The sequence below is a fragment of the Oryx dammah genome, unplaced genomic scaffold (genome assembly GCF_014754425.2).
Source record: "Oryx dammah isolate SB20612 unplaced genomic scaffold, SCBI_Odam_1.1 HiC_scaffold_17, whole genome shotgun sequence".
Lineage (NCBI taxonomy): Eukaryota > Metazoa > Chordata > Mammalia > Artiodactyla > Bovidae > Oryx > Oryx dammah.
Window position 1 is genome coordinate 32,939,658 of NW_024070201.1, and position 25,454 is coordinate 32,965,111.

A 25,454-nucleotide genomic window follows, 5' to 3' on the forward strand; every position below is an offset into this window, starting at 1 on the left:
CCCATACACCCGACCAGGGCACCTGTTCAACTTACTCAGCTGGGAATGCTTTGCCTGGAAGGTGAATGCGAACATTTGAGGCTGACTTGCTTCCTCAGCATTTGCTGTGCTTCCAGTTAGGCAACTTGTGAAACAAACAAAAAGCGCAAACCTAAGTGAAAATGTTCCAGCAGCCTCCCTCAGCTGTCATTTTCTAAATTGCTTACCGCCATCTAGTGGATAAAGACGTCCTTACAGCCATACAAAGACTACTGCACTCCATTCCACCTGGTGGTTGTTCGGTTGCCCAATAGTGTCTGACTCTGCAACCCCATGGACTGCAGCACGCCAGGACTCCCTCTCCTTCACCAACTCCATTCCATCTTAATAGAACTGAAAAGGCTATTTTTTCTATGAAGGTATATTGTACAGCAATATTGTTGAATCAAATACCCAGTATTGTTGGAGCCAAGCATTGTTTGCAGGCATCGTTTTGTTTATAGTACATTTTAAGTACACAAAGACTGCAGAAATATTTTGGGGCATAAATGTATGGCTTTGGCAAAGACAAAAATTATTCTTTAGTAGTTTATAAGTACAATTACTGTTACTCAACTAGAGTAATAAAAATACATTTCTAAACACAACCATAGCATTATTAAGTGTTAGTAAGTCCAGCTGAAACGTGGGTGTAACTCTTAAAAGTGGACATGGAGATTGAGGGACCCTGAACTTTTTGCTCTCTTCCAAAGTCAATGGCACGCTGTGCAAAATTTAAAAGCCAGGCATCCAGAGGCATGACCCTTTATAATCACATTACAATAATCCACACAGAAGTAAAGTTGCTTTGGTCATCCTGTAGAGACTTACATATGCACAGCCAGATGACCCAACCGTCGTTCTACGATTGTTAAAAGATAATCAAATAAGGTAAGATTAAATGGAAACCATTTAACTTCATTTAAACTGAATGGGAAAAAATGCTGTTCTTATGGCCACCTTCTCCACATCTTTTCCTAAGCTGTAATAAACAACCTAATTCATACACATTGCTAGTGTCTTCCCACAATAAGGATGCCGCCTTGTAACTGTCTTCATCTTGTGCATGGCAGTCTCTCCTGCTACTCTAGAAGTTCATAAGGCTGGAACACATCTTTACCAGCTTCTGCATCTACTGCTATCAGGGCTTAGCCCTCAGCAAGAAATTAAAAAACACTATCACAAAAGTGAAAGACAAAACTTGACTTCAGTCACTGGGTTTCTCAAAACTCCAAATTACAACTTCCTGCAAAAGGTAAGTCTCCAAGTTTGAACACCGAAGACTGGAGTGAGCGGGCAAACACCTAACAGGGAACTTTTTAAGTATCTGATGAACATTGGGATCAAAATCATTAAGTGCATGCCAAGTCTATTCAGTGATATCTCTCTGCAACCCTACAGACTGTGGCCTGTCAGATTCTCCAGGCAAAAGTACTGGAATGGGTTGCCATGCCTTCCTCCAGACCTTCCTGACCCAGAGATCAAACCTGCATCTCTCCATCTCCTGCACTGGCAGGCAGATTACTAGTGTCACCTGGGTATGTAACTCCAATTTTTTCTGATTACAAACTCCCTTGCTTTAACAAAAAAATTTCCTCAGTAAATGTGAAGCCCAGCTCTACACTGAGATGAGCCAGTGCCGCTACACTGGTATGCAAGAGTAGTTCTAGAATAAAGTCTACCCAATACTTAAATGCCTGACTGGTCTCCTCACCCAGTTTACTCAATCTCTAACTTCTCGAGTCCTCATATGCATTCTTTTTAGACTAAATACAGAAAAATCAGTATTTAATCCCTAACTTCTGCCAAACCCTATTATACAAACCCTGCAATGCATTATTTCTTCCATCTGTATAAGGGAAATAGTACATTTTATTTCAATCTCATTGAAGAAACATGTATTTTGTTCAACTTGTTGTAATGGCTACCACCAATAATCTTTCATCGGTGTTTTGCATTTCACTGTCTTGTGAAGTGAAAGAGGTCTTATGTTTCACTATCACATTTCATCTCCAATTTTCTCACCAAGATCACATACATTCAGTGGTCTCAAAAACAACCCAAAACCAAACCAAAAATAATCCAAAAATGCCCCATAGGGTTTGCACCAAGTCACCTTCATGAACTGGTGAAAAAATGACTTTCACTGCTGGCTCAAAATTTCTTAGAGCAATGTCAAACATTAACACCCAAGTCACAAAATAGCCAGTGTGATATGCACTACTGTTTTACTGAATTCATCTTACTAAACTTAAACTGTTTTACCAATGACAGCCTACTAGCTATACCCAGCAACCTGTAAATAAAACTGTTTACTTAATGCAGAAACATTCTTTTGAACCCCAATCTATGTTGGTCACTCAAGAACCAAAAACTACACAAAGTAGAGACCTGAAGCAGCCTGGGGTTATTGGTCACTCTGCTGCTAAGTCACTTCAGTGGCTGACTGTGCAACCCCATAGATGGCAGCCCACTGAGATCCCCTGCCCCTGGGATTCTCTAGGCAAGAACACTGGAGGGGATTGCCATTTCCTTCTCCAATGCACCCAAGTGAAAAGTGGGAGTGAAGTCACTCAGTCGTGTCCCACCCTCAGCGACCCCACGGACTGAAGCTTGCCAGGCTCCTCAGTCTATGGGATTTTCCAGGCCACAGAGTACTGGAGTGGGGTGCCATTGCTTTGGTCACTCTGCTATGAGCTTAAACTGACTTGACCACCATCCCTGGCCTAGTTTTTCCTAGATGACCACTAGGTGGCACACTGCTATTAAGCAGGAATCATGAGCACATGGATAGTGCTAGTGGTTAGAGAACAGAGAACCCACCTGCCAATGCAGACCTGAGACACAACACAGGTTCCATCCCTGGGCCAGTTAAGATACCCTTCCAGTACTCTTGCCTGGAAAATCCCATGGAGAGGAGCCCTAGTCCATGGGGTTGCAAACGTGAAACACGTTATCTCACAAAGATGACTCTACAGGATTCACATTCCCAGATGCAAAACCTCTGACCCATAGCCCAACATTCCTTTGACTGTGTCAACTCAAGCTTAAACAGCCAAGTTATACTGAGGTCTTTGTTCTCAAGAAAGCATACCTAAAGGCAGTCTAGTGTAATTAGGCTTGATAAGCACAACTGTTCAGAATCCGCTTCTGCCTCTCAAGTTCCTGAATTAAGGTTGGCTAGGATTTAAAATGAAATCAGGATTAGTTGCCCAATTTCTCAAACTTGTATGTCAGTATAGTGATGGAAATGTTTACCCATTTTCCCACTTTACCTTAATTCAAAGCCTTTAAGCATTCACTTAGGTTGAACAATCTTGACACCTAAGATACTATTATATTTACCCAGAGAAATAATTCCGAAAGCCAAACACTTACTACCCTTGTAAGCAGAGTCAAGACAATTTTATGGTGCCAATTTTAAATAACAGTTTTATTTAAGACATTGCATTTTTCCACTTACAATACAGTGCTTGTAAAGTGCAATGTTTTTCCATGTGCACACACATTCCATGTTCAAGTATCAAGAATGCCCAGTTTATTTACTATAGCAGCTCAACTTCATAACTGCCATGGGATTTGCTACAATTTGGGTCCTTCCATGTTTTGTGTGGAACAATGCTAAATCTATGTTAGGCTGGCTTAATCAACCTCTTCAATGGTGGGCCCAGAGGAGGCACCACCTGATGGAGGAGCTCCACCACCAGGGAAGCCCCCAGGCATTCCTCCTGGCATGCCCCCAGGCATTCCTCCTGCACTCTGGTACAGCTTGGTAATGATGGGGTTGCAGACTTTTTCCAGCTCCTTCTGCTGATGTTCAAATTCTTCCTTCTCTGCAGTCTAAAGAGAAGTACAAAAACATTCCATTACATAAATTCTTTAAATGGAGGATTAAGTTTGATGCAATCAACCTGACACTATAAACAGCATTTAGTCACTCAGACATCCAAGGAAGGAATTGCCAACATCTAGGGTTCTGGTGGAAACCGCGAATGTTTTGGACCATTCATCACTGTGACCTCAATTTAAAAAAAAAAAAGTTTTTGCTAAACCCCTTGACACACAAAATCCCACACCCTCAAGTTTCTAGCAATAATTACAAACCTGGTTCTTATCCAGCCAGTTGATTATTTCATTACACTTGTCAAGAATCTTCTGTTTGTCTTCATCATTAATTTTGCCCTGAAGTTTCTCATCCTCAACAGTAGCTTTCATGTTGAAGGCATAGGATTCAAGTGAATTCTTTGAAGACACCTTATCCCGCTGCTTCTCATCTTCAGCTTTGTATTTCTCTGCTTCTTGAACCATGCGTTCAATGTCTTCCTTGCTCAAGCGGCCTGTAAGATTAACAAGTGTTTTAGGTGCAATCTTTTATGCAAGAACAAACAATACCCTGCAACTCCATTTAGTGATTTAAGTGTGATCTCTTGGCTAAATGCTCTTAGGGAAGCTTAAACACTTGGAAAATAAAACCCAAACTCCAACGTCTTAAAAAACCAGATCTCACTACACACACCATATGTAGCCCAAACTCACCCTTGTCATTAGTGATGGTAATCTTGTTCTCTTTTCCTGTGCTCTTATCCACAGCAGAAACATTGAGAATGCCATTGGCATCAATATCAAAAGTGACTTCAATCTGAGGAACACCCCGGGGGGCAGGAGGTATGCCTGTGAGTTCAAACTTGCCAAGCAGGTTGTTATCCTTGGTCATGGCACGCTCACCTTCATAAACCTATAGAAATTACATTCAATATTACAGAAATACTACAAAAACAGAGTGGAAAGCTCAGTTTCTCTGCTAGCTTAAATTTGGATAAGCTTGATTAGGCAAGACTGATCGCTCAGACATCCAAGGAAGGAGTTGGCCAACACAGGATTTCTGGTGGAAACTACGAATGGTTTTGGAATCCATCATCACAGCAGAACAGATCCTGCCCAATTTTAAAGCAGCTCAAGTAAGCCAAACTGAGCCAGCTCACCTGAATGAGCACACCAGGTTGGTTGTCAGAGTAGGTGGTGAAAGTCTGTGTCTGCTTGGTAGGAATGGTGGTATTGCGCTTGATGAGGACAGTCATGACTCCACCAGCAGTTTCAATTCCAAGGGAAAGAGGAGTGACATCCAACAGCAGCAAGTCTTGAACATTTTCAGATTTGTCTCCAGACAAAATGGCTGCCTGGACAGCTGCATTAAAAAGAAAATTACTTTTTAAAGAAAAACCACAGTTGAACTCATCATCTTACTAACAATTCTCAATCGCTCAGACATCCAAGGAAGTTTTGCCATCATTAGCTAAAGCTTTTGGTGGAAACTACGAATGTTTAAAAATCATTCATCACAGCGAAATTTAGCTTAGGCCTCCTAACTGCTGTTTATTTAAATAGAGATTACCTGCACCATATGCAACAGCCTCATCAGGGTTGATGCTCTTATTCAGTTCCTTCCCATTGAAGAAGTCCTGAAGAAGTTTCTGAATCTTGGGGATGCGGGTTGAGCCACCAACCAAGACAATATCATGAATCTGAGACTTGTCCAGTTTGGCATCCCGAAGGGCCTTCTCCACAGGGTCCAGGGTGCCGCGGAACAAGTCAGCATTCAATTCTTCAAATCGGGCACGGGTAATAGAGGTATAGAAGTCGATTCCTTCATAGAGGGAATCAATCTCAATACTGGCCTGGGTGCTGGAAGAGAGAGTGCGCTTAGCACGCTCACAAGCAGTACGGAGGCGACGGACAGCCCTCTTGTTCTCGCTGATATCCTTCTTGTGTTTACGTTTGAACTCTGCAATAAAATGGTTGACCATGCGGTTGTCAAAGTCTTCTCCACCCAAGTGAGTATCTCCAGCTGTAGATTTGACCTCAAAGATTCCATCCTCAATAGTGAGGATTGACACATCAAAAGTGCCACCACCTAAATCAAAGATCAGCACATTTCTTTCTGCTCCAACCTGAAAGTTAAAATACAAATCGTTTATTTTCATGTTTGTGATAACTCAAATCAGTTTTGACTGAGATATGTATAAAACATGTATGTACCTTTTTGTCTAAACCATAGGCAATAGCAGCAGCAGTTGGCTCATTGATGATTCGAAGTACGTTGAGACCAGCAATAGTTCCAGCATCTTTGGTAGCCTGACGCTGAGAGTCATTAAAATAGGCAGGTACTGTGACAACAGCGTTGGTAACAGTCTAGCAAGAAAAAAGATTAAAACAAGTTGGATATGTAAAAATACATCTTCACCATTCTAGTTTTACTACTCACCCTTGAGTCAGCCAGAACCCCACATTACCAAGTAATCTGGTAACCTCCACATCCTCCTGCAGTATGGTGCTCACCTTCCCAAGGTAGGCCTCTGCGATTTCCTTCATCTTTGTCAGGACCATGGATGACACCTCCTCTGGATAAAAACTCTTTGTCTCTCCCTTGTATTCCACTTGAACCTTAGGCCTGCCAGCATCATTCACCACCATGAAGGGCCAATGTTTCATATCAGATTGGACAACAGCATCATCAAATCTTCGTCCAATAAGTCGTTTGGCATCTATCAAAGATATTAAATACTGTCACCTTGAATTTCATTATACAGCATCTTTTTGCTAAGAACTTAAACCCACCATCCTACTGACTAAATGCCTGTCAACGAATTTAGTTCATACAATTAAATGGATTCAACTTCTAAATAGCCATGATACTACAATTAGATTTTGAAAGGATAATCAAGTTTCCTACAGGTTATCTTTTAGTCTCAAGAATTTCATGGCCACCTCACACTTAACAGTAACAGCTTCTCAAATTACAGTCTAAATCCCTCAAATTCACACTACAATTAAGGCTTACCAAAAACCGTGTTGGTGGGATTCATTGCAACTTGGTTCTTTGCAGCATCACCGATCAATCGTTCAGTATCAGTAAAGGCGACATAGCTTGGGGTGGTTCGGTTCCCCTGATCATTGGCAATTATTTCCACTTTTCCATGCTGGAAGACACCCACACAAGAATAGGTGGTGCCAAGATCAATGCCAACTGCAGGTCCCTTAGACATGGTTGCTAAAGGGGGGAAAAAGTGGTTAAAAAAGCGGATTAAGCACCAAGACATTTACCAAGTCAACGCAACCTTGTACGACTACTCTGAAAATTATACTTAGCACCTCACCCAAAAAACTCTGCCCTTGTCAGAAATAATCACGCGGGAGGCTCACATCAAGCATGTAAAGCGCTGCAGTAAGGTTGCCTTGCCAACCGCGGAAGCCGCCGCAGACAGAAAAACCAGCAAGGAGGGTCTGTTCTGCGGCATAGCTGAACACGTGGTCCCATGCCCCGGGCTGAACCTTAGCCCTGCCCCCTATCCGTACTCAAAGCCGCAAGGCCTGCAAATGCTCTGAAGCCCCCTCCCCCAAGTTGGGGCCGCGCCAATGATGACTTCCTCTCTTAAGAACACTGGGTCTTAAAACAAGGAAACAGCCGCGGACTCTTAAGCCGCTGGCTCCACGCCCTGAGACGAGTGATGCCCCTTTCTCACCGCATGGCCTCCCACGCCGCCTTCCCTCTGCCCCGGTCCTCCGTCGCGATTGGACCCCTGGGCTGCCGCCTCCCCTGGACAACAAAGCCCCCCAATCCAGGCAAAAGAATTGCCACACACCTCTCCCTGCCTGAGATGGTCAGAAAACCCCGGGCCGCCGCAAATCCATGCAGCCTGCAGCGGCCTATATGCTCCCGACAGACCATCAAAGGCTGAAATATGTAGGCCTTACTTACCAAAAATGTAGGCCCGGCTCTGCTGGAGAAATCAGCAACCTAGAATGCTGCCGGTGCGTCCAATGAGACCGGTTTCCGCCCGCCGCCCCGTCTCTTATACCCTGCCTCAGAACCTTCCAGAAGGGGCCCGCCCCTGCCGGTGCCCATCATATCTCCCTCAGCCAATGGGGGTGCGGCCACCTCCGCAAGACCCAATGACGAACTCGGCTCTACCGCTCGGGCCTCCCTCTCCCGGCCGCAGCCTGCCCCGCCTCTCGATGACGCACTCACCGCAGCGTTCTGGAACTTTCATTCTCGCCCCCGCTCTTCGAATGGCCCCGGGGAAAAGGAGGGTGGGGCCGACAGAGCCCGCGCGCGGGAGTCCTCAGTCACCCCTGGCGAAGGGCTGCGGTGGGGAGGAAGGGCGCGTCTGCCGCTGCGCATGCGTCCCCAGAAAGCTGAAGTGGGAGGGACGGAAGGAGAGGGAGGAAGCGGGGCGGGCCAATCTGGAACCAGCCAATAACAGCAGCGCGACCCGCAATCCCTCTCATGCGGAACCCCGGGAGCTAGAGCGCAGGGCCTGCGGGGAGGGGTCCGGCCGCGGGAGCCGGGGAGAGAAGACGGAAGTGGAGCGAGGACAAAATGGCGGCTAAGGTTGCGCCCCTCCCCCACCACTCTCTTGCCCGACTCCCACCCTGGCCTTATAGGTGATTTTCTAAGACCTCCCGGAGGCCACACACCCACATACACAGCGCGGCTCTAGTCTAGAGCTGATCCAGAGCGGCGGAGTCGGACGTTCCTACCCCAGGGCGTTGGGAGGGTAACTTGCCCAATGGCACCCAGATCTAGGGATGGAAGGAGCCGGCCAGTCGCCGTGGCGGAAGGGAGGTTGGACTTCTCGCCTCTGCGCAGGGTGCGACAGGTTAGCCGGGCAAGCCCCTAGCACCTCATTTCATGGAAGCTGGAGGCCGGCTGACCCCCACGCAGAGATTGAGCGGGCGGGTTCGACTTCTCAGCCTTCGGGGTGGGATGCTGTGTCTGGACCCTCAGCGAAATAGATGGCCAAATTCTGTTTTTGGAGCGCTGATGCCTCCGCCGACCCTAGTCTCCCGCCGAAGACAGATGGAGCTTCTTGGTTTGGCTCCTCCTCCACCCTCCCGGGTCCCCGCACTTTTCAGTTTTGTGTTTTTAAAGAAAAACTAGGGAGTTCTTCGGAGAAGGCAATGGCAACCCACTCCAGTATTCTTCCCTGGAAAATCTCATGGGCGGAGGAGCCTGGTAGGCTGCAGTCCCATGGGGTCGCTAAGAGTGGGACACGACTGAGCGACTTCACTTTCACTTTTCAACTTTGATGCATTGGAGAAGGAAATGGCAACCCACTCCAGTGTTCTTGCCCGGAGAATCCCAGGGACGGGGGAGCCTGGTGGGCTACAGTCTATGGGGTCGCACAGAGTCGGACACAACTGAAGCGACTTAGCAGCAGCAGCAGGGAGTTCTTTCCTTGTAAATTATCCAGGCGTTGGGAACCTGGCTTCCGGTAGCCCGGTGTCCTTGTGTTTAGACTTCCTGAGCCTCCTGTTCTCAGCAATGTGAGGTAATATATTTCCTGCCTTGACTTTCGTCAAAAACTAACCGAGCGACCTGGCAGAGAGGCGTTGAAAATGTTACTGAACGAGTGGAGTGCATAAAACAGGGTACCTAGAATTTAAATTGTGCTGCTCGGCGTGGTGTTTGGGGCCTTGTTGAGCCTTTCTCACCACGTTGAATGCTTTCCAGTGTGCTCTTTCAAACAGACTGTACTGTTTAGTAGATGAGTGGACACAAATAGGTGAAAGGGTTTTTTAATACTACCTAACAGAACTTTCAGTGGTGTGGCTGGAATTAGAAACGTCTCCAGACTTAGAGAGAGGCTGACAGAAAGGGGTTACCTGTCCCTTGTCAAAGCCAGGAAAGCCTAGAGACAGAGTCAAATATTGGATCAAAGGATTTTCTTTCTGTATTTGCCTTCTGGAGGGAAATGTGGGCTTGAGTCTATGGAGGTACACACCTAATTTCTCGCCATTTTTCAAGGAGCTCGTTTTATATGATGCTTTCATGGGGTACAATGTGCTTTCATTTGTTATTTCATTATCATCAAGACAGTTCTCTGAGACATAGCATTCATTCCTGTGTTAGGAGAGAAATGAGGTTCAGAGAGATTATTTGTGGGAAGTTAAACAGCTGGCTGAGCTAGAGTAGAGCCTAGCTCTTAATTCCAGATTCTTTGGTGTTTTTAAATTAGTTATTTCCTTCCTGGAAGCTCATGTAACTCGAACTGCAGAAAGCGAAAGATGTGTGCTGAGGCAGGCTTTTTTCAATTTTCTTTATCATCTGCAGACTTCCTCTCCCCACCCAACTTATCAAGTACAATGTGAATCACACCCTACGTTTTGCAGGTTTTTAAACTTAGCTCTGAACTACTTACAATATATGAGGCAGTGGAAAATAGAACGAAGGCTCAAATACGCGGGTTTGGGGAATTGCACCTAATAGCAGTGATTGCAGAAAGCTGAGCAGACAAGCTTCCCTCATGGTCTCTGGTCATTTTCAAAACATGTTCTAGGATTCAAAGACTCTTCTTTTTAACTAGAATGAGTCAGAGTTTATGTATTTAAACTTCAGATTATGATACATGCCCTGTTTCCACCTCTTTTAAATGCACAAGGTTTCAAGGGCTACAGTACTGGAGTCTGAACCCTAGGGCTTCTGGCTGGGGAAGAGGGTCATGATTTACATTTTTTGAGTGCCTGTCACAGGCCAAGCATTATTCTAAGGGCTTTGCATATATTACTGCATTTAATTTGGTAACTTTTTTTCCCCAGATTTATTTGAACCCCTTAGTGTGTACTTTTTTATTGGTACTTCACCTTGGCATAAAATATTGCTTAATAAATATTATTTTTTATTTTGATTAAGTCCTTAAGAGCAGAAACTGTCATGAACTTTGTCATCACTTTGTATGTCCAGGACTACTTAGTATCTTGCCTTGTGAGAAAAAAGTACTTGATATATTTGTGACTAAAATCAATAAATAATACATCATATGCAGTCTGAGTTCTTCTTTTTTTCACTTGGCAGCAAGCTAATAAATAAATTTCCAGTGCAGATTATATGAACTTCAGCCTCTCCTATAGTGTCACCTTCACTTATTTATTTTAAAATTGCTGACACAGATGCATCTGTAATAAATATTTGGTTTTTGTGATCAAACACAGTCCCATTGACAAGGCAACTTGAAGTTAAAATTGAAATATAAACAGCTTAACACCAGAAATCAAGCAATGGCAGTTTTGAAATTCATTTTATACAGTGTAACAAGAAAGGCATCACTTCATTATTTTACAATTTTAAGTTTAGTGTATATATATTTCATTGAAATGGCTATTCTCTAAACATCCAGATCATTCCATCTGTATCTTCTTTCTACAAGTACCTTTTCTTCTACCATCTATTTTATCCTTTTTTGTTTTATATTAAAGAATCAAATGTATTTGACTTGCAAGTTTAATGGAATATGGTTTGACACCAGTAATGATTCAAACTTTATTTTAAACCCAGAGCCTGTCATATCTGAACCCAAAAGCCTAACTGAAAGAGAAGCAAGCACACCGTCACTATTAAGACTTCAGTATCTCATCTCAGAATCTTCAATTCCTAGAATTTCTGATTTCAGGTAATAATTTGTGGCATTTCTGTAGATCTCCAGTGTGAGTAGATTTTCAAAATATGAATATTCAACTGGTATTTTAGTCTTCTAATAACTAACCTGTTTAAACCTTTTCACGCAAAGGGGACTGACGCCTGCCTGCAGAGGCATAGGCAGGAAACCTTGGGTTCAAAGGTAATAAATAATGATAAGAGCAAATTGCTAGTGATGGCACTGCTGCAGCTGCCACAGAATACTCAGTTTGGCTCAGATACTCCTGGAATGCGAATTCTCTGAATTACACAGCAGAATTGACATGTCGCCTGGACACCACACGACCAGAAGAATATGTTGGTGGAGTAAATAAGAAATTTATATCTTACAAGGAGGCAGTGTTAGTATAAGAAGCATTCCAAATACGCTACCCCTCTTAAACTAGTGGCAGACATTCTTTGCTTCCTCAGTGTCTCATTTCCCAACTTTTTTTTGGCAGAGCTGTGTTGCTTGTGGGCTCTTAGTTCCCTGACCAGGGATTGAACCAGCACCCTTGTCAGTGAAAGCATAGAGCCCTAACCACTAGACTTCAGGGAATTCCCCCCAACTTCTTTTTTAGAGGAAGACAAAACTCAAAATGAAACTTTTAGACAAGGGTAAAACCCACTTCTTAAAGGACTTTAGAAATGCATTTATAGTATGTGATAATTAGAGGTAAAAATGAAAACAAAAATGGGACAAAATTCTAGGTCAACTTTTCCCCTTTAAGCACCTGATTCCCATTTCAGAAACAGGGCTTTCATTGGGACTTTCTTGATGGTCCAGTGGTTAAGACTCCTTGTTCACAATGCAGGGGGGTACAGATTCGATCCCTGGTTGGGGAACTTAGATTCCCAAAACAAACAGGGATTTCATCACCACATTTAGCACTACTTTTCCTTTCTCATAGCCTGCTGCCTTTTTAACAATGTTTAATTAATTAATTAATTACTTTTGGCTGCCCCACTCACCTATCAGGACTGTAGTTCCCTGACCAGTGACTGAAACTGCACCCTTGGCAGTGAAAGCAAAGAGTTGTAACTGCTGCCCTGCCAGGGACTTCTTGGCCTTTTAATAATAAACATTTTGCTCTACCAATGGTGACCTGTTGACATTTGCTTTAGAGTTTGAAGGGCTATTTCAGGTTTGGCATTCTTGCCAAAGAATGAATTGTAGGATGAATTTGACTAGCAGAGTAGTCAAAACTATTAAAAAAGCAAGTTATTGTATGGGAGGCTGCTTTCTTTTTATTTCGCAGACCCCACCTTTCTTCTCCCATGAGTCAGCTCTTGTGAGAGCTATCCTGGTGAATCATTTCCTCAAATCTTTCCAGGATGCCAACAATATTTAACAGGCAGTAACCCAGATCTCCCCGCCACCCACTAGTTATCCTCACCATCTTTTCCCTAAATGTTCATTTCCTTTCCTTACAGGCTAAACTGAGAAAGTACTGAATTTCTGTCTGTCTTAGCCTCTCAGGAGGGAATGGTATGATGTCCATGCAGTGCCACCAGGAAATGTTGGCAATCCCTGATCTCTTTGATAATTTAAGGCCTAGAATCAATACAAGTCCCATGTTCACATCCTCCTGAAAGGAAAAAAGTGGAGGAAACTCCCAAGTTTGATGCAGTACTGAACTTCTGATGTCACTCCTTGACATACTAAGAGAAAACTGATTTAATCTCCCTTTCTGGTCTAGTCAGTCTTGAAATTCTGATTTCATATGTTCACAGAAAGAAGAGACTGTAATGGTTTGTTGGATGGTCTTCCAGCATCCTGAAAAGACCTTTTCTCTCAAAGACTTCCTTCTAAGGAGATTGTTAAATGTTAAAACACCTAGTTTTCTTGCTCCACAGATACCCAACAGAAAATCCTTAGAGACATCCACTTTGAGGGAAAATCCACAATTATTCCAGCATATATTTCTGATATTTGTCAGTGGCCCTCTGAACATCAAAATGGAAAGTTATTCACAGTCCCTCATTACACATTTTGAACTCCTTTTTTATTTCTTTTATGGTTCAATATAAGTAGGAAGATTGATAGTGGATTATTGCTGTTCAACCGGTAAGTCGTGGAAAAATTCAGTCATTCTCCATCCCCCACTATTTCAACTCCTCTTGAAATTAATACCTAAACTTTGTGGTAAATGAAGTCGTCAGGATAGAAGAGACGTGTTTCGTTTTTTGGAGTTTCTCATGGTGCAAATAGGTGTAATATAAGGCTGTAGGTTCTGCTTGACTCTGAACAGTCATAATCAGTAGGTTTGCAGAAATGCATAGAAAATTTATGAACAACACCTTGTTTCTTGACAATGGTGAGTCGACGTGTTGATACAAAACTGCAAGTGAGAAGTTCTAAGTGTGTTCACTTCCCCTTTCCCCAACTCTTTCACCATGGCTCCTGGTCCCCAAACACCCAGATTTGGGCCCCCATTCCCCCCCCCCCACCCGCCTCTGGTCTAAAGGCACAGTGAGGTGCCTTTTTGGAGATGATCAGCTTACATCCTTTTCCTCGTTTGGTGTCATGTAAGAAAAGTGTTCTTTTGAATCTGTTCCGTGCAGTGGTTGCTGCTACTTAAATGACCCCTCGTTGGGCTCGAGGCGGGTCGTGTGGCTGGTGACTGAGCGTCGATGACCGGAAGAATCCTGACGCCTGGGAAAAGCCGGCGAGTCAAGTCCACTCTAACTCAGACAGTTTCGAAGGCTCTGCTCTGGCTGGGGATCGTGCTGGGGGTGTTTTCTGCTTTGGTCAGGGTAGCGTGGGGGGCTTTCTTTGGTTCAGAACCTCGGGCCTCGGGCCCCACCGGGCCGTAGGCGTGGGCGCCCAGCCCCGGCCGGCGCGCCGCCTCGGCGCATGGGGTCCGCTGGCTGCGGGAGCCGCTGTTGGCGGTGGAGCGCGTGGAGGAGGAGCCGGAGCGAGAGCTTCGAGAGCCCGAGGAAGAGGAGCTGGGCTTCACCAGGCGGGCTTTCGGGGCTTCCGCATCTTCTCTGAGGGGGAAAAACACCGAAGAAAGATTTTAGGATTACAGGATTGTGAAAGCTTCCGCTCTGGCTGCGGCTCTCGGAGGCTGCCCCATCCATCAACTCCTCAAGCTGGAAACCTTGAGTTACCACTTAGGGAAATACCGACTCCCCCTGCGTCCTGAGCCCTCGCGTGGGCGCAGGCGGATGTGCATCCCCAAGATCAACCCTGTGACTGCGGTGCGAAGTCGGGGGGACCGGGCACTCCCCACCGGCTGTCCACACAGCACTCCCCTCGACTTGGAGTCGGTCTGTGGAAACTCTTTAAAGGCCCATGGATGGGCTAGGCCCATTTTTTATTGTATGGCTTTTATAAGTGGAAGGTAATCAGAAGTAGTGTAGAGTTTATCTATTAAGTCTCTGTTGCGGATAGTTTTACAAGACAGTCAGGGTCAACCGTCCTTCTGCCCCTTGGCTGCAAGTCCTTACCTACCAGAATAATCCTTGTAACAGATTCAAGGTTATGAGGAAATGGGACAGTTTTGTTGGCTGGTCATTATGGAGCTGGCCCTAGAAAGGTAGCCTAGGTGAGGAAGGGGATTCTGTGGGAGGTTTACCGAATTTCATTTGGTCTCTCTTCTTCCTCGTATCTCTTTTTGTCTTTCCTTCGGATCAACAGCCACACCAAGAGGAAAATCAGCAGGGCTCCGGCCACCATACCTGTCACTGCTCCTGCAATCATGCCCACGCTCTGTACATCTGTTTTCTCAGAAACAAAGCAAAACCAAACATAAGCTATGCAATACATAGACTTAAAATACATAAAGCTCTGGATGAGTATTTCCAGATCTGCATCTCTGTCTCCCTGAGTTCCCCATTTACCCTCTCTGGGTGTGTATGACTGTCCCTCCTGATATCGATGGGGAGCAGGAGAGCAACCCTAAAATATGCCTTGTTGACATTAGGATTATTTGGGGCTGATTAAGTTTTTTTAAAACATTTGTTATTTATTTGGCTGTGCCGGATCTTAGTTGCAGCATGCAGAATCTATTAAATAATTCCCTGACCAGGGATGGAACCTGTGCCCCCTGCATTGGGAGCACAGAGTCTTAGCCACTGGGCCTCTAGGGAAGTCCCTAAGCTGATTATTTTTGAGCAATAGCAGATACCAGAGAAGCTCTGAAAACAGTAGAAGGTACTCTCTGTAAGGGAAATTTGCATTTATAAAGGAAACCTCCATTTGTTTCGCTCCTGGATAAAATAAATTTCTTTAGGGGGCCATAAAATTCACACATACTTATAAATTTAGAGTGAGCTGCAACTGTTGAATAGTCCTTGGCAACAACTGAATTTATTTCAGTGATAACCATGTCCTTCTGGAGATGAAGCTTTTGACCATACTGTTACCTGCGATTAAAAATGTTTTACACTGAACCAGCAGTGCGGGGACAAAACCACATCAACACTTTGGGTACTTACACTGTACGGTCACTCGCACCACACAGCTCTCCTTCCCAGCCTCATTGCCCGCTGTGCACTGGTAGAGCCCAGAGGAGGACATGGTGAGATTCTGCAGCAGGACACGTCCAGGGCGGTTGTAATCTACACAAGCAGAAAGATGACCGTGATCCCCCAGTGACAGGTTTATGTTTATCGCTTACCTTATTGTGTCACTGACCTAAGATCCTATGATACAGTTTGCTAAGGATGAGGTGATAGAATTGATCCAGAATGTGGGAAGAAGTGGAGAAGGCAATGGCACCCCACTCCAGTACTCTTGCCTGGAAAATCCCATGGATGGAGGAGCCTGGTAGGCTGCAGTCCATGGGGTCGCTGAGAGTTGGACACGACTAAGCAACTTCCCTTTCACTTTTCACTTTTATGCCTTGGAGAAGGAAATGGCAACCCACTCCAGTTTTCTTGCCTGGAGAACCCCAGGGATGGGGGAGCCTGGTGGGCTTCCGTCTATGGGGTCGCAGAGAGTCGGACATGACTGAAGCGACTTAGCAGTAGCAGTAGCAGTGGGATGAAAGGTGGTGAACATTCTTTTAAACTGCAGGGCACCCTCAAAAGTCACAAAAGATTCTGAACATTTAAGGGATACTAAACACAATAATTTTCCACAGTTTATTGTGATCCACACAGTCAAAAGCTTTGGCATAGTCAAGAAAGCAGAAATAGATGTTTTTCTGGAACTCTCTTGCTTTTTCCATGATCCAGCGGATGTTGGCAATTTGATCTCTGGTTCCTCTGCCTTTTCTAAATCCAGCTTGAACATCTGGAAGTTCACAGTTCACATATTGCTAAAGCCTGGCTTGGAAAATTTTGAGCATTATTTTACTAGCGTGTGAGATGAGTTCAATTGTGCGGTAGTTTGAGCATTCTTTGGCATTGCCTTTCTTTGGGCTTGGAATGAAAACTGACCTTTTCCAGTCCTGTGGCCACTGCTGAGTTTTCCAAATTTGCTGGCATATTGAGTGCAGCACTTTTACAGCATCATCTTTCAGGATTTGAAATAGCTCAACTGGAATTCCATCCCCTCCACTAGCTCTGTTCGTAGTGATGCTTTCTAAGGCCCACTTGACTTCACATTCCAGGATTCTGGCTCTAGGTGAGTGATCATACCATCGTGATTATCTGGGTCGTGAAGCTCTTTTTTGTACAGTTCTTCTGTGTATTCTTGCCACCTCTTCTTAATATCTTCTGCTTCTGTTAGGTCCATACCATTTCTGTCCTTTATCGAGCCCATCTTTGCATGAAATGTTCCCTTGGTATCTCTAATTTTCTTGCAGAGATCTCTAGTCTTTCCCATTCTGTTGTTTTTCTCTATTTCTTTGCATTGATCGCTGAGGAAGGCTTTCTTATCTCTCCTTGCTATTCTTTGGAACTCTGCATTCAAATGGGAATATCTTTCCTTTTCTCCTTTGCCTTTCACTTCTCTTCTTTTCGCAGCTATTTGTAAGGCCTCCTCAAACAGCCATTTTGCTTTCTTGCATTTCTTTTCCATGAGGATAGTCTTGATCGCTGTTTCCTGTACAATGTCACGAACCTCTGTCCATAGTTCATCAGGCACTGTGTCTATCAGATCTAGTCCCTTAAATCTATTTCTCACTTCCACTGTATAATCATAAGGGATTTGATTTAGGTCATACCTGAATGTTCTAGTGGTTTTCCCTACTTTCTTCAATTTAAGTCTGAATTTGGCAATAAGGATTTCATCATCTGAGCCACAGTCTTGTTATTGCCGGTCTTGCTTTTGCTGACTGTATAGAGCCTCTCCATCTTTGGCTGCAAAGAATACAGTCAATCTGATTTCGGTGTTGACCATCTGGTGATGTCCATGTGTACAGTCTTCTCTTATATTGTTGGAGGAGGGTGTTTGCTATGACCAGTGCGTTCTCTTGGCAAAACTCTATTAGCCTTTGCCCTGCTTCATTCCATACTCCAAGGCCAAATTTGCCTGTTACTCCAGGTGTTTCTTAATGTCCTACTTTTGCATTCCAGTCCCCTATAATGAAAAGGACATCTGTTTTGGGTGTTGTAGGAAAATTCTGAAAGAGATCGAAATACCAGACCACCTGACCTGCCTCTTGAGAAACCTAAATGCAGGTCAGGAAGCAACAGTTAGAACTGGACATGGAACAACAGACAGGTTCCAAATAGGAAAAGGAGTACATCAAGGCTGTGTATTGTCACCCTACTTATTTAACTTATATTCAGAATACATCATGAGAAACGCTGGGCTGGAAGAAGCACAAGCTGGAATCAAGATTGCCGGGAGAAATATCAATCACCTCAGATATGCAGATGACAGCACCCTTATGGCAGAAAGTGAAGAGGAACTAAAAAGCCTCTTGATGAAAGTGAAAGAGGAGAGTGAAAAAATTGGCTTAAAGCTCAACATTCAGAAAACGAAGATCATGGCATCTGATCCCATCACTTCATGGGAAATAGATGGGAAAACAGTAGAAATAGTGTCAGACTTTATTTTTGGGGGCTCCAAAATCACTGCAGATGGTGATTGCAGTCATGAAATTAAAAGACACTTACACCTTTGAAGGAAACTTATGATCAACCTAGATAGCATTCAAAAGCAGAGACATTACTTTGCCAACAAAGGTCCATCTAGTCAAGGCTATGGTTTTTCCAGTGGTCATGTATGGATATGAGAGTTGGACTGTGAAGAAGGCTGAGTGCTGAAGAATGGATGCTTTTGAACTGTGGTGCTGGAGAAGACTCTTGAGAGTCCCTTAGACTGCAAGGAGGTCCAATCAGTCCATCCTAAAGGAGATCAGTCCTGGGTGTTCATTGGAAGGACTGATGCTGAAGCTGAAACTCCAGTGCTTTGGCCAACTCATGCTCAGAGTTGACTCACTGGAAAAGACCCTGATGCTGGGAGGGATTGGGGGCAGGAGGAGAAAGGGACGACAGAGGGTGAGATGGCTGGATGGCATCACTGACTCAATGGATGTGAGTCTGAGTGACCTCTGGGAGTTGGTGATGGACAGGGAGGCCTGGCATGCTGCAATTCATGGGGTCGCAAAGAGTTGGACGCGACTGAGTGACAGAACTGAACTGAAACACAATAATTAGAATAGGTTTATAGAGTACATTTATTCCTAATCTCCTTACCACTTTTATTTTTGCCATTTAGGGAAAGAAAAGACATATTTTTCTGTTCCCAGTTAGGTGTGAAAAATAGAAACAGTGAGGTTCAGCAGTGTATTCAAGATCCTTGTGAGGTGTTCACAAAACCAGATTCAGAATTCACTGAGAGAGGACTGACTGTCCTGTTGTCTCCATGGACCAGTAAAAAAGATGACTTACCAATCTTAGATTTGGGAGGTAGACGTTCATCCTCTCCCCCCTTCTCCTGGACTCGCTGCCAGGAATACACAATGGGCTCTGTGCCAGAGGATGACTCACACTGCAAAGTCAGGTCACTTCCTTCTGTCAGTTCTCCTTCCAATTCACACTTGGGCTTTGATGGTCTCACTAGCAAAAAAAAAAAAAAGGAAAAAGAAGTCAAAGATCCCCTGACACTGGTGAACAATATCCTGTTGACTTGTTTTTCCTCATATGGTCAACTTTTGAGTGTGGATTTAATAGTCCTTTGTTACCTCACCATGCTTTACATCTCACTCCCCAAAATATACCCACTTCCATCCCCTGCACACATACACACCCAATTCCAGCTGTTTGCAATGGTGCTGATGTAATTTAGAGAGGTTGCCTCAGAAACTCCCTCATCACTTCTCAAAGAAAAAAATGTTTTGGTCTTTTTTCCTAATTCCTGGGGCCCTACTTGGACTCGGTGGGACTCACTGAGGGCCCAGGAATCTGTATTATTTGGGGGAGGGGGTCCATGCTGCCAGGCTTGTGGGATCTTAGTTCCCTGACCAGGATTGAACCTGTGCCCCCTGCAGTGGATGCTCAGGGTCCTAACCACTGGACTAATGGAGAATTCCCAAAAACCTTTTATAATTGGAAATTTTAGAAAAGTTGAGTGTGATTTTCCTTTATTTAAAAAAAATATTTATATATTTGGCTGTGCTGGGTCTTAGCTGTGGCACATAGGATTTAGTTCCCTGACCAGGGATCAAAGTCAGGCCCCTGCAATGGGAGCAAGAAGTCTTAACCACTGGACCACCAGGAAAGTGCCAGTGTGATTTGATTAACACTGAAACAGGGACAAAAGTTCATGAACTTGGAAGCAATTAAGAAGTTGTTAGGAACTCTTGCTGTGTCACAAAACAAAGAAATGGATTTGAATCAGATCTGAGAGATTTGTTTCACCATGAGGATACTACTTAAACTAGAGAGGACATTTAACTTTCGTAATGAGCTACCTCAATGGCTCAGCGGATAAAGAATCTGCCTGCAACACAGGAGACACAGGAGATGTAGGTTTAATTCCTGGGTCAGGAAGATCCTCTGGAGGAGGAAATGGCAACCCACTCCAGTATTCTTGCCTGAAAAATCCCAAGGACAGAGGAGCCTGGCGGGTTACAGTGCGTGGGGTCACAAAGAATCAGGTACAACTGAATGACTAAGCACAGCACCATGAGCTACTATGGAAAACTGATTCTCTTCTTTCATTATGGCTAAAATACAAAGCATACATGCTTTTCCCCAGGGAACTGGACTAGGTGATGTCTGTACAATATGATATATTGGGGGCTTCCCTGGTGGTTCAGTGGCAAAGAATCCTCCTAACAATGCAAGAGGCATGGCTTCACCTGATCCGGGAAGATCCCACATGCCTTGGATCAACAAGCCACAACTACTGAGCCTGCGCTCAGAACCCAAGAGCTGCAAGTACTTAAGCCCTCGCGCCCTAGAGTCCGTGCCCTAGAGCAGAAGAAGCCACTGCAACGAGAAGGCCACACACCGAAACTAGAGAGTAGCCCCTATTCGCTGCAACTGTAGAAAAATCCACAGAGCAACGAAGACCCAGCACAGCCAAAAATAAACAAAGAAAATTATTTTTAAAAAGTACGAAGTATTGAAGATGTTTTGTACTACTGTGATACATTTGCCCATCCCTTATTAATAAGATACAGGTACTTACTGGGGCACTCTGTCTTACCTAAAACTTTTAAGATGACGTAGCTCCACACATAGCGCCCTGAATTCTTCACCTTGCAGGTGTACCGGCCCTCATCACTGGGCTTCAGAGGCTCAATCTGCAGGGAGGCATCTCCTGCCAGGAAATTGGAAGCGAAGGCCACTCGGCCCCTCTGTTCCTCAGTCAAGTTATTGTAGACGTGATGGCTGGAGTAAGTAATCACCTGTGGGACAGACAGAGGCAGAGTCACACTGTGTGGCTCTCAGCCTCCCCTCCTGCTGCGGGCAAGATGAGGAAAGGAAGTGGAGCAGAGCAGTCGTGCCTGGGGCTGACTGCGGGAGACCTGTGCTCTAGACAAAATTAAATACACTGTGTTTGTCTAGGCCTTCCTTCTCCTGAGAATAACAGCCCCTCATATTTGTGTAGCCTTTGAACTATAAAGTAGTAATTGTTCCATTCAATGCTCAGAACCTTTCCATTTTAGAGGTAAGGAATTTTATTTTTAAAATTTCATATGTATTTTTTCTATTGAAGTATAGTTCATTTACAATATCATGTTAGTTTCAGGTAGTACAGCACAGTGATTTTATATAATATATAAATTTAATATATAGATTTATATAATATATATTCAGTGATATTATATATATAATAATATATATATTTTTTATATATAAGTGTCCATTCTGAAGGAGATCAGCCCTGGGATTTCTTTGGAAGGAATGATGCTAAAGCTGAAACTCCAGTACTTTGGCCACCTCATGAGAAGAGTTGACTCATTGGAAAAGACTCTGATGCTGGGAAGGATTGGGGGCAAGAGGAGAAGGGGACGACAGAGGATGAGATGGCTGGATGGCATCACGGACTCGATGAACGTGAGTCTGAGTGAACTCCGGGAGATGGTGATGGACAGGGAGGCCTGGCGTGCTGCAATTCATGGGGTCGCAAAGAGTCGGACACGACTGAGCGACTGAACGACTGAACTGAACTGAACTGTGTGTGTGTGTTCAGTCGCTTCAGTCATGTTCGACTCTGTGTGACGCTATAGACTGTAGCCCTCCAGGCTCCTCTGTCCATGGGGATTCTCCAGGCAAGAGTACTGGAGTGGGTTGCCATGCCCTGCTCCAGGCGGGTCTTCCCGACCCAGGGATCAAACCCAGGTCTCTTATGTCTCCTGCATCGGCAGGCAGGTTTTTTACCACTAGCACCACCTGGGAAGCCCATATTTTATATATATAAAATATATATTTATATAACTTAATAAATATATATAATGTGGGCTTATATATAATATATATTATATACAAAAAATCTCCTTCAGATTTCCCTATAGGTTATTACAAAATACTGAGTATAGTTCCTTGTGCAGTAAGGGATTTTAAATTTGAATTACAGACTCTAGTTCTCACAGTTGAGGCCAGGAAAGAAGAAAATGCACAGAATGGTCTCCAGAGTTAGACTCTGAGGGAAAAGGAGAGACCGGAAGCTAGGGAGGGGAGAAGTCTTACCGCCCCCCTCCCCCGCCCCCCGCCCGCGTACCTTTCCTCCTCACTTTGCATTTCCTACTTGCACATGATCTGGTCAAGGTTCAGATACTCCTTGCGCTAAGTGCTTTTACGTCTAGTATATTTCTCACACAGTGTTTCCAAGCGAGCGTTATCTGTCCCCATTTCACAGGCAGGTAGCAGAACCAGGGTTTGAACGTGGCCATCTGAAGCCATCCTGTTCACTGTTCTGGTTACCACGGTTACCTCTCCTTTCCCCACCCGCATTCATTTCACTGCTCATAAACTGCTCTTCCAGAAAGTTTGGAAATGAGGGAGAAAATGTGAAACAATAAGATGTGTTTTGCCTTTATGAAAGTTCAGAGTCCAGCTGAAGTTAAGGAATAGAAGTTAATGTTACAATCCAGGTCTGATACTGAGGGAATCATTGGTGACTTTCCTTCTTTTTGACTTCACTGTGAATTAGCAAGAGTAAGCTAGGTGGGAGGAAACTGTGTCTTTTCCTTCCATAAAATACACATGTGCTTCATGTCATTGTTTTCACTGCTAGGGAGACCAAAGTTGAGATTTCCCCAACAGAAAAAAATAATCATGATTTTTCTTGAATTTTCATCTGCCTGCATCATGATCTGTATGAGGGCTTCCCTTGTAGCTCAGTCAGTAAAGAGTCTGCCTGCAATTCAGGAGACCTGGGTTGAATTCCTGCGTCGGGATTTCCCCTGGAGAAGGAAATGGCAACCCACTCCAGTATTCTTGCCTGGAGAATCCCATGGACAGAGGAACCTGGCAGGCTACAGTCCACGGGCTTACAAGAGTCGGACACGACTGAGCGAAGAAGCACACAGCATCATGACCTGTAGTTCTTGAAACTTTTCCTGGTTCTGTTATCCATCACCTCCTGGCTTGTTTTTTTGCTGTTTTGTTTTTTTTTAGCCCAATCTGTGCACCATGTGGGATCTTAGGCCTCTAACCAGGGATCAAACCCATGCCCCTTGCATTGACAGCACGAAGTCTTAACCAGTGTATTACCAGGGAAGTCCCCATCACCTCCTACTAATCACAAAAACCATGCTGATCTTGTCTTCCAAGACTGATAACTTCAGTTATGCCCTTGCTGCCACTTAGCAATCATATTCCTAAACGTACTTGATTTAAACATCAGCGAACATTTATGGAATGACTGCTCCCCACCAGGTCAGGAGGAGGCTATTCAGATGAAGTAAAACTCTCTTCTGATCTTCAAGTAATTTATAATCTAGTGGGATTAACAAGGAGAGAAGTATACACATAGAAAAAGGAATGATTAACTTGAAATAGTATCAAGAATGTTCCCAGAAAAGTCAGTGGCATTTGAGTTAGGCTTTGAAAGATGAGTAGGCCAAGTACGAGATGAGAGAGGCGGGGCAAAGATTGCCAGAGGGAGCATTCCAGACACATGGAACAGCACTAAAAAAAAAAAAAAAAAAAAGCAAGCACATGGGAGTCCCCTAAGCACATTTCTGGCTTCAGCTGTTCCAAACTGTTTCACTCTAATCCCTGAACCCTGTTGTTAATCACGTGACTCTCTGCAGCTCAGGAAATGCCTTCCTGAAAAGACCAGGAGCCATCCAATAAAATGGCCATAAATTCTCTCACCATTATATTAGAACGTTTCAGCCTCATCCATTTTGCCCTTACCACATCTCTGAAAAAGAAGTGTTTTCTCCTTTCTCTGTATGTTCTTTTTCTTCACCAAATATTTACTGAGTGCCCACATCAGGTACTTTGCCAGGCTCTGGAAAACAATCATGAATAAGACATAGTTCCTACCCCGAGGGCCTCACAGTCTTTTGAGGGACAAAATGCTGGAGAATCAAATAAGAGAAAATTAAGGTAATAGATAATATGACTTAAAATGTTTTCAGTATTTGATTTTGTCCCCTCACTTCAACCAATACAACTATTGTGATAATTCTGACATCCTTATCTCTATCACTAACACATTTTTTTTAACATGTATTTTTATTTATTTATTTGGTTGTACCAGGTCTTAGTTGCAGCATGTGAACACTCAGCTGTGGCATGTGGGACCCAGTTCCCTGATTAGGGGTTGAATCTGGGCCCCCTATATTGGGAGCATGGAGCTTTAGCCACTGGACCACAGGGAAGTCCAGACACCAACACATTTTTGAGCTCCATTTTTATACTTCCAGCTGTCTGGCCACTATAGATGTCTGTCCTCTCCAAACTACCCTACATAATAATGTATTAATAAGCTTTTTGTTGTTGTTTAGTCACTCAGTCGTCTCCAACTCTTTGTAACCCCTTGGACTATAGCCCCCAAAGCTCTTCTGTCCATGGGGATTCTCTGGGCAAGAATACTGGAGTGGGATGCCATTCTCTCCTCCAGGGGATCTTCCCCACGTCTCCTGCTTGGCAGGCAAATTCTTTACCGCTGAGCCCCCTGGGAAGCCCCAGATAATCCCTATTCATTATTTTAAACCCCAAGTTAATGTTAAGGCTCCTTACGAAACCTTCCCTGATATGACACTAGCTTAGAATGGTCCCTGCTGTCATCCATAGCATGTCTTGGTACCATTTTTACGTGAGGAAAAGTTGTGAAAGTCAAGATGTTGGGCAGACAGTTTGCTGGATCCCCTTTCTGTAATCCTGGGCATTGTCTGGGAGATCCTTCAGGCCATTCTGATTTCATTTATTTACTTAATTTAAAAATAAGTATACTGTTTATTTAGTTTTGCCTGTGCTGGGCCTTTGTTGCTACGTGGGCTTTAACTCTAGCTGTGGAGAGTGAGGGCTGCCCTCTAGTTGCTTCTCATTGTGAATGCCTTCTCTTGATGCAGAGCCTGGCCTGTAGGATGCTCAGCCTTCAGTAGCTGTGGCTCTCGGGCTCTAGAGCACAGGCTCAGTAGTCGTGGCACACAAGCTTAGTTGCTCCTCAGCATATGGG

General features: G+C 44.3%; 2 protein-coding genes, 1 long non-coding RNA gene and 2 other non-coding genes across 8 annotated transcripts in view; 1 reads left to right on the forward strand and 4 right to left on the reverse strand.

Annotated features, from left to right (window-relative positions):
- Positions 1-3,427: 3,427 nt before the first annotated feature.
- Positions 3,428-7,909, reverse strand: HSPA8 (heat shock protein family A (Hsp70) member 8). Its single transcript, XM_040258239.1, has 9 exons — positions 7,775-7,909; positions 6,857-7,066; positions 6,355-6,560; positions 6,055-6,207; positions 5,411-5,966; positions 5,001-5,203; positions 4,555-4,753; positions 4,123-4,355; positions 3,428-3,858 (listed from the first exon to the last, which is right to left on the reverse strand). Exons 2-9 carry the CDS (start codon positions 7,059-7,061, stop codon positions 3,661-3,663), a joined length of 1,953 nt encoding a protein of 650 aa, XP_040114173.1. The 5' UTR covers positions 7,062-7,066; positions 7,775-7,909; the 3' UTR covers positions 3,428-3,660.
- The window catches only part of LOC120876389 (CXADR like membrane protein), a 113,726-nt gene continuing 91,702 nt past the window's right edge, over positions 3,431-25,454 (reverse strand). For 2 of the 4 annotated variants that reach the window (XM_040258244.1, XM_040258240.1), the window contains exons 3-12: positions 21,024-21,225; positions 19,262-19,429; positions 15,914-16,036; positions 15,052-15,193; positions 7,775-14,461; positions 6,857-7,066; positions 6,355-6,560; positions 4,555-6,207; positions 4,123-4,355; positions 3,431-3,858 (exon numbers count right to left, since the gene is read on the reverse strand). In XM_040258244.1, coding sequence (XP_040114178.1) covers positions 14,161-14,461; positions 15,052-15,193; positions 15,914-16,036; positions 19,262-19,429; positions 21,024-21,225 — 936 coding nt within the window. In that variant the 3' untranslated portion in view covers positions 3,431-3,858; positions 4,123-4,355; positions 4,555-6,207; ... (1 more) ...; positions 6,857-7,066; positions 7,775-14,160. Of the gene's footprint in view, positions 3,859-4,122; positions 4,356-4,554; positions 6,561-6,856; positions 7,067-7,774; positions 14,462-15,051; positions 15,194-15,913; positions 16,037-19,261; positions 19,430-21,023; positions 21,226-25,454 lie in introns of those variants that run through there. The other 2 variants (XM_040258242.1, XM_040258243.1) reach the window with 2 other exon arrangements.
- LOC120877145 lies at positions 3,953-4,036 on the reverse strand. The gene has a single exon (XR_005724271.1). It is a non-coding gene; the product is annotated as a small nucleolar RNA SNORD14 (small nucleolar RNA).
- Positions 5,276-5,363, reverse strand: LOC120877144. The gene has a single exon (XR_005724270.1). It is a non-coding gene; the product is annotated as a small nucleolar RNA SNORD14 (small nucleolar RNA).
- The window catches only part of LOC120876390, a 66,636-nt gene continuing 49,518 nt past the window's right edge, over positions 8,337-25,454 (forward strand). Inside the window, exon 1 of the long non-coding RNA XR_005724164.1 lies at positions 8,337-8,407. This is a non-coding gene — a long non-coding RNA (uncharacterized LOC120876390). The remainder of the gene's footprint in view (positions 8,408-25,454) is intronic.

What these genes read in the sequence shown, in the direction of transcription:
- HSPA8 (XM_040258239.1), bottom strand. Translation starts at nt 7,061, where the DNA reads ATGTCTAAGGGACCTGCAGTTGGCATTGATCTTGGCACCACCTATTCT. An exon ending in CCTATGGTTTAGACAAAAAG is followed by an intron (nt 5,967 to 6,054) that starts GTACATACATGT and finishes TTTAACTTTCAG; the next exon opens with GTTGGAGCAGAAAGAAATGT. An exon ending in TACCATCACTAATGACAAGG is followed by an intron (nt 4,356 to 4,554) that starts GTGAGTTTGGGC and finishes TTAATCTTACAG; the next exon opens with GCCGCTTGAGCAAGGAAGAC.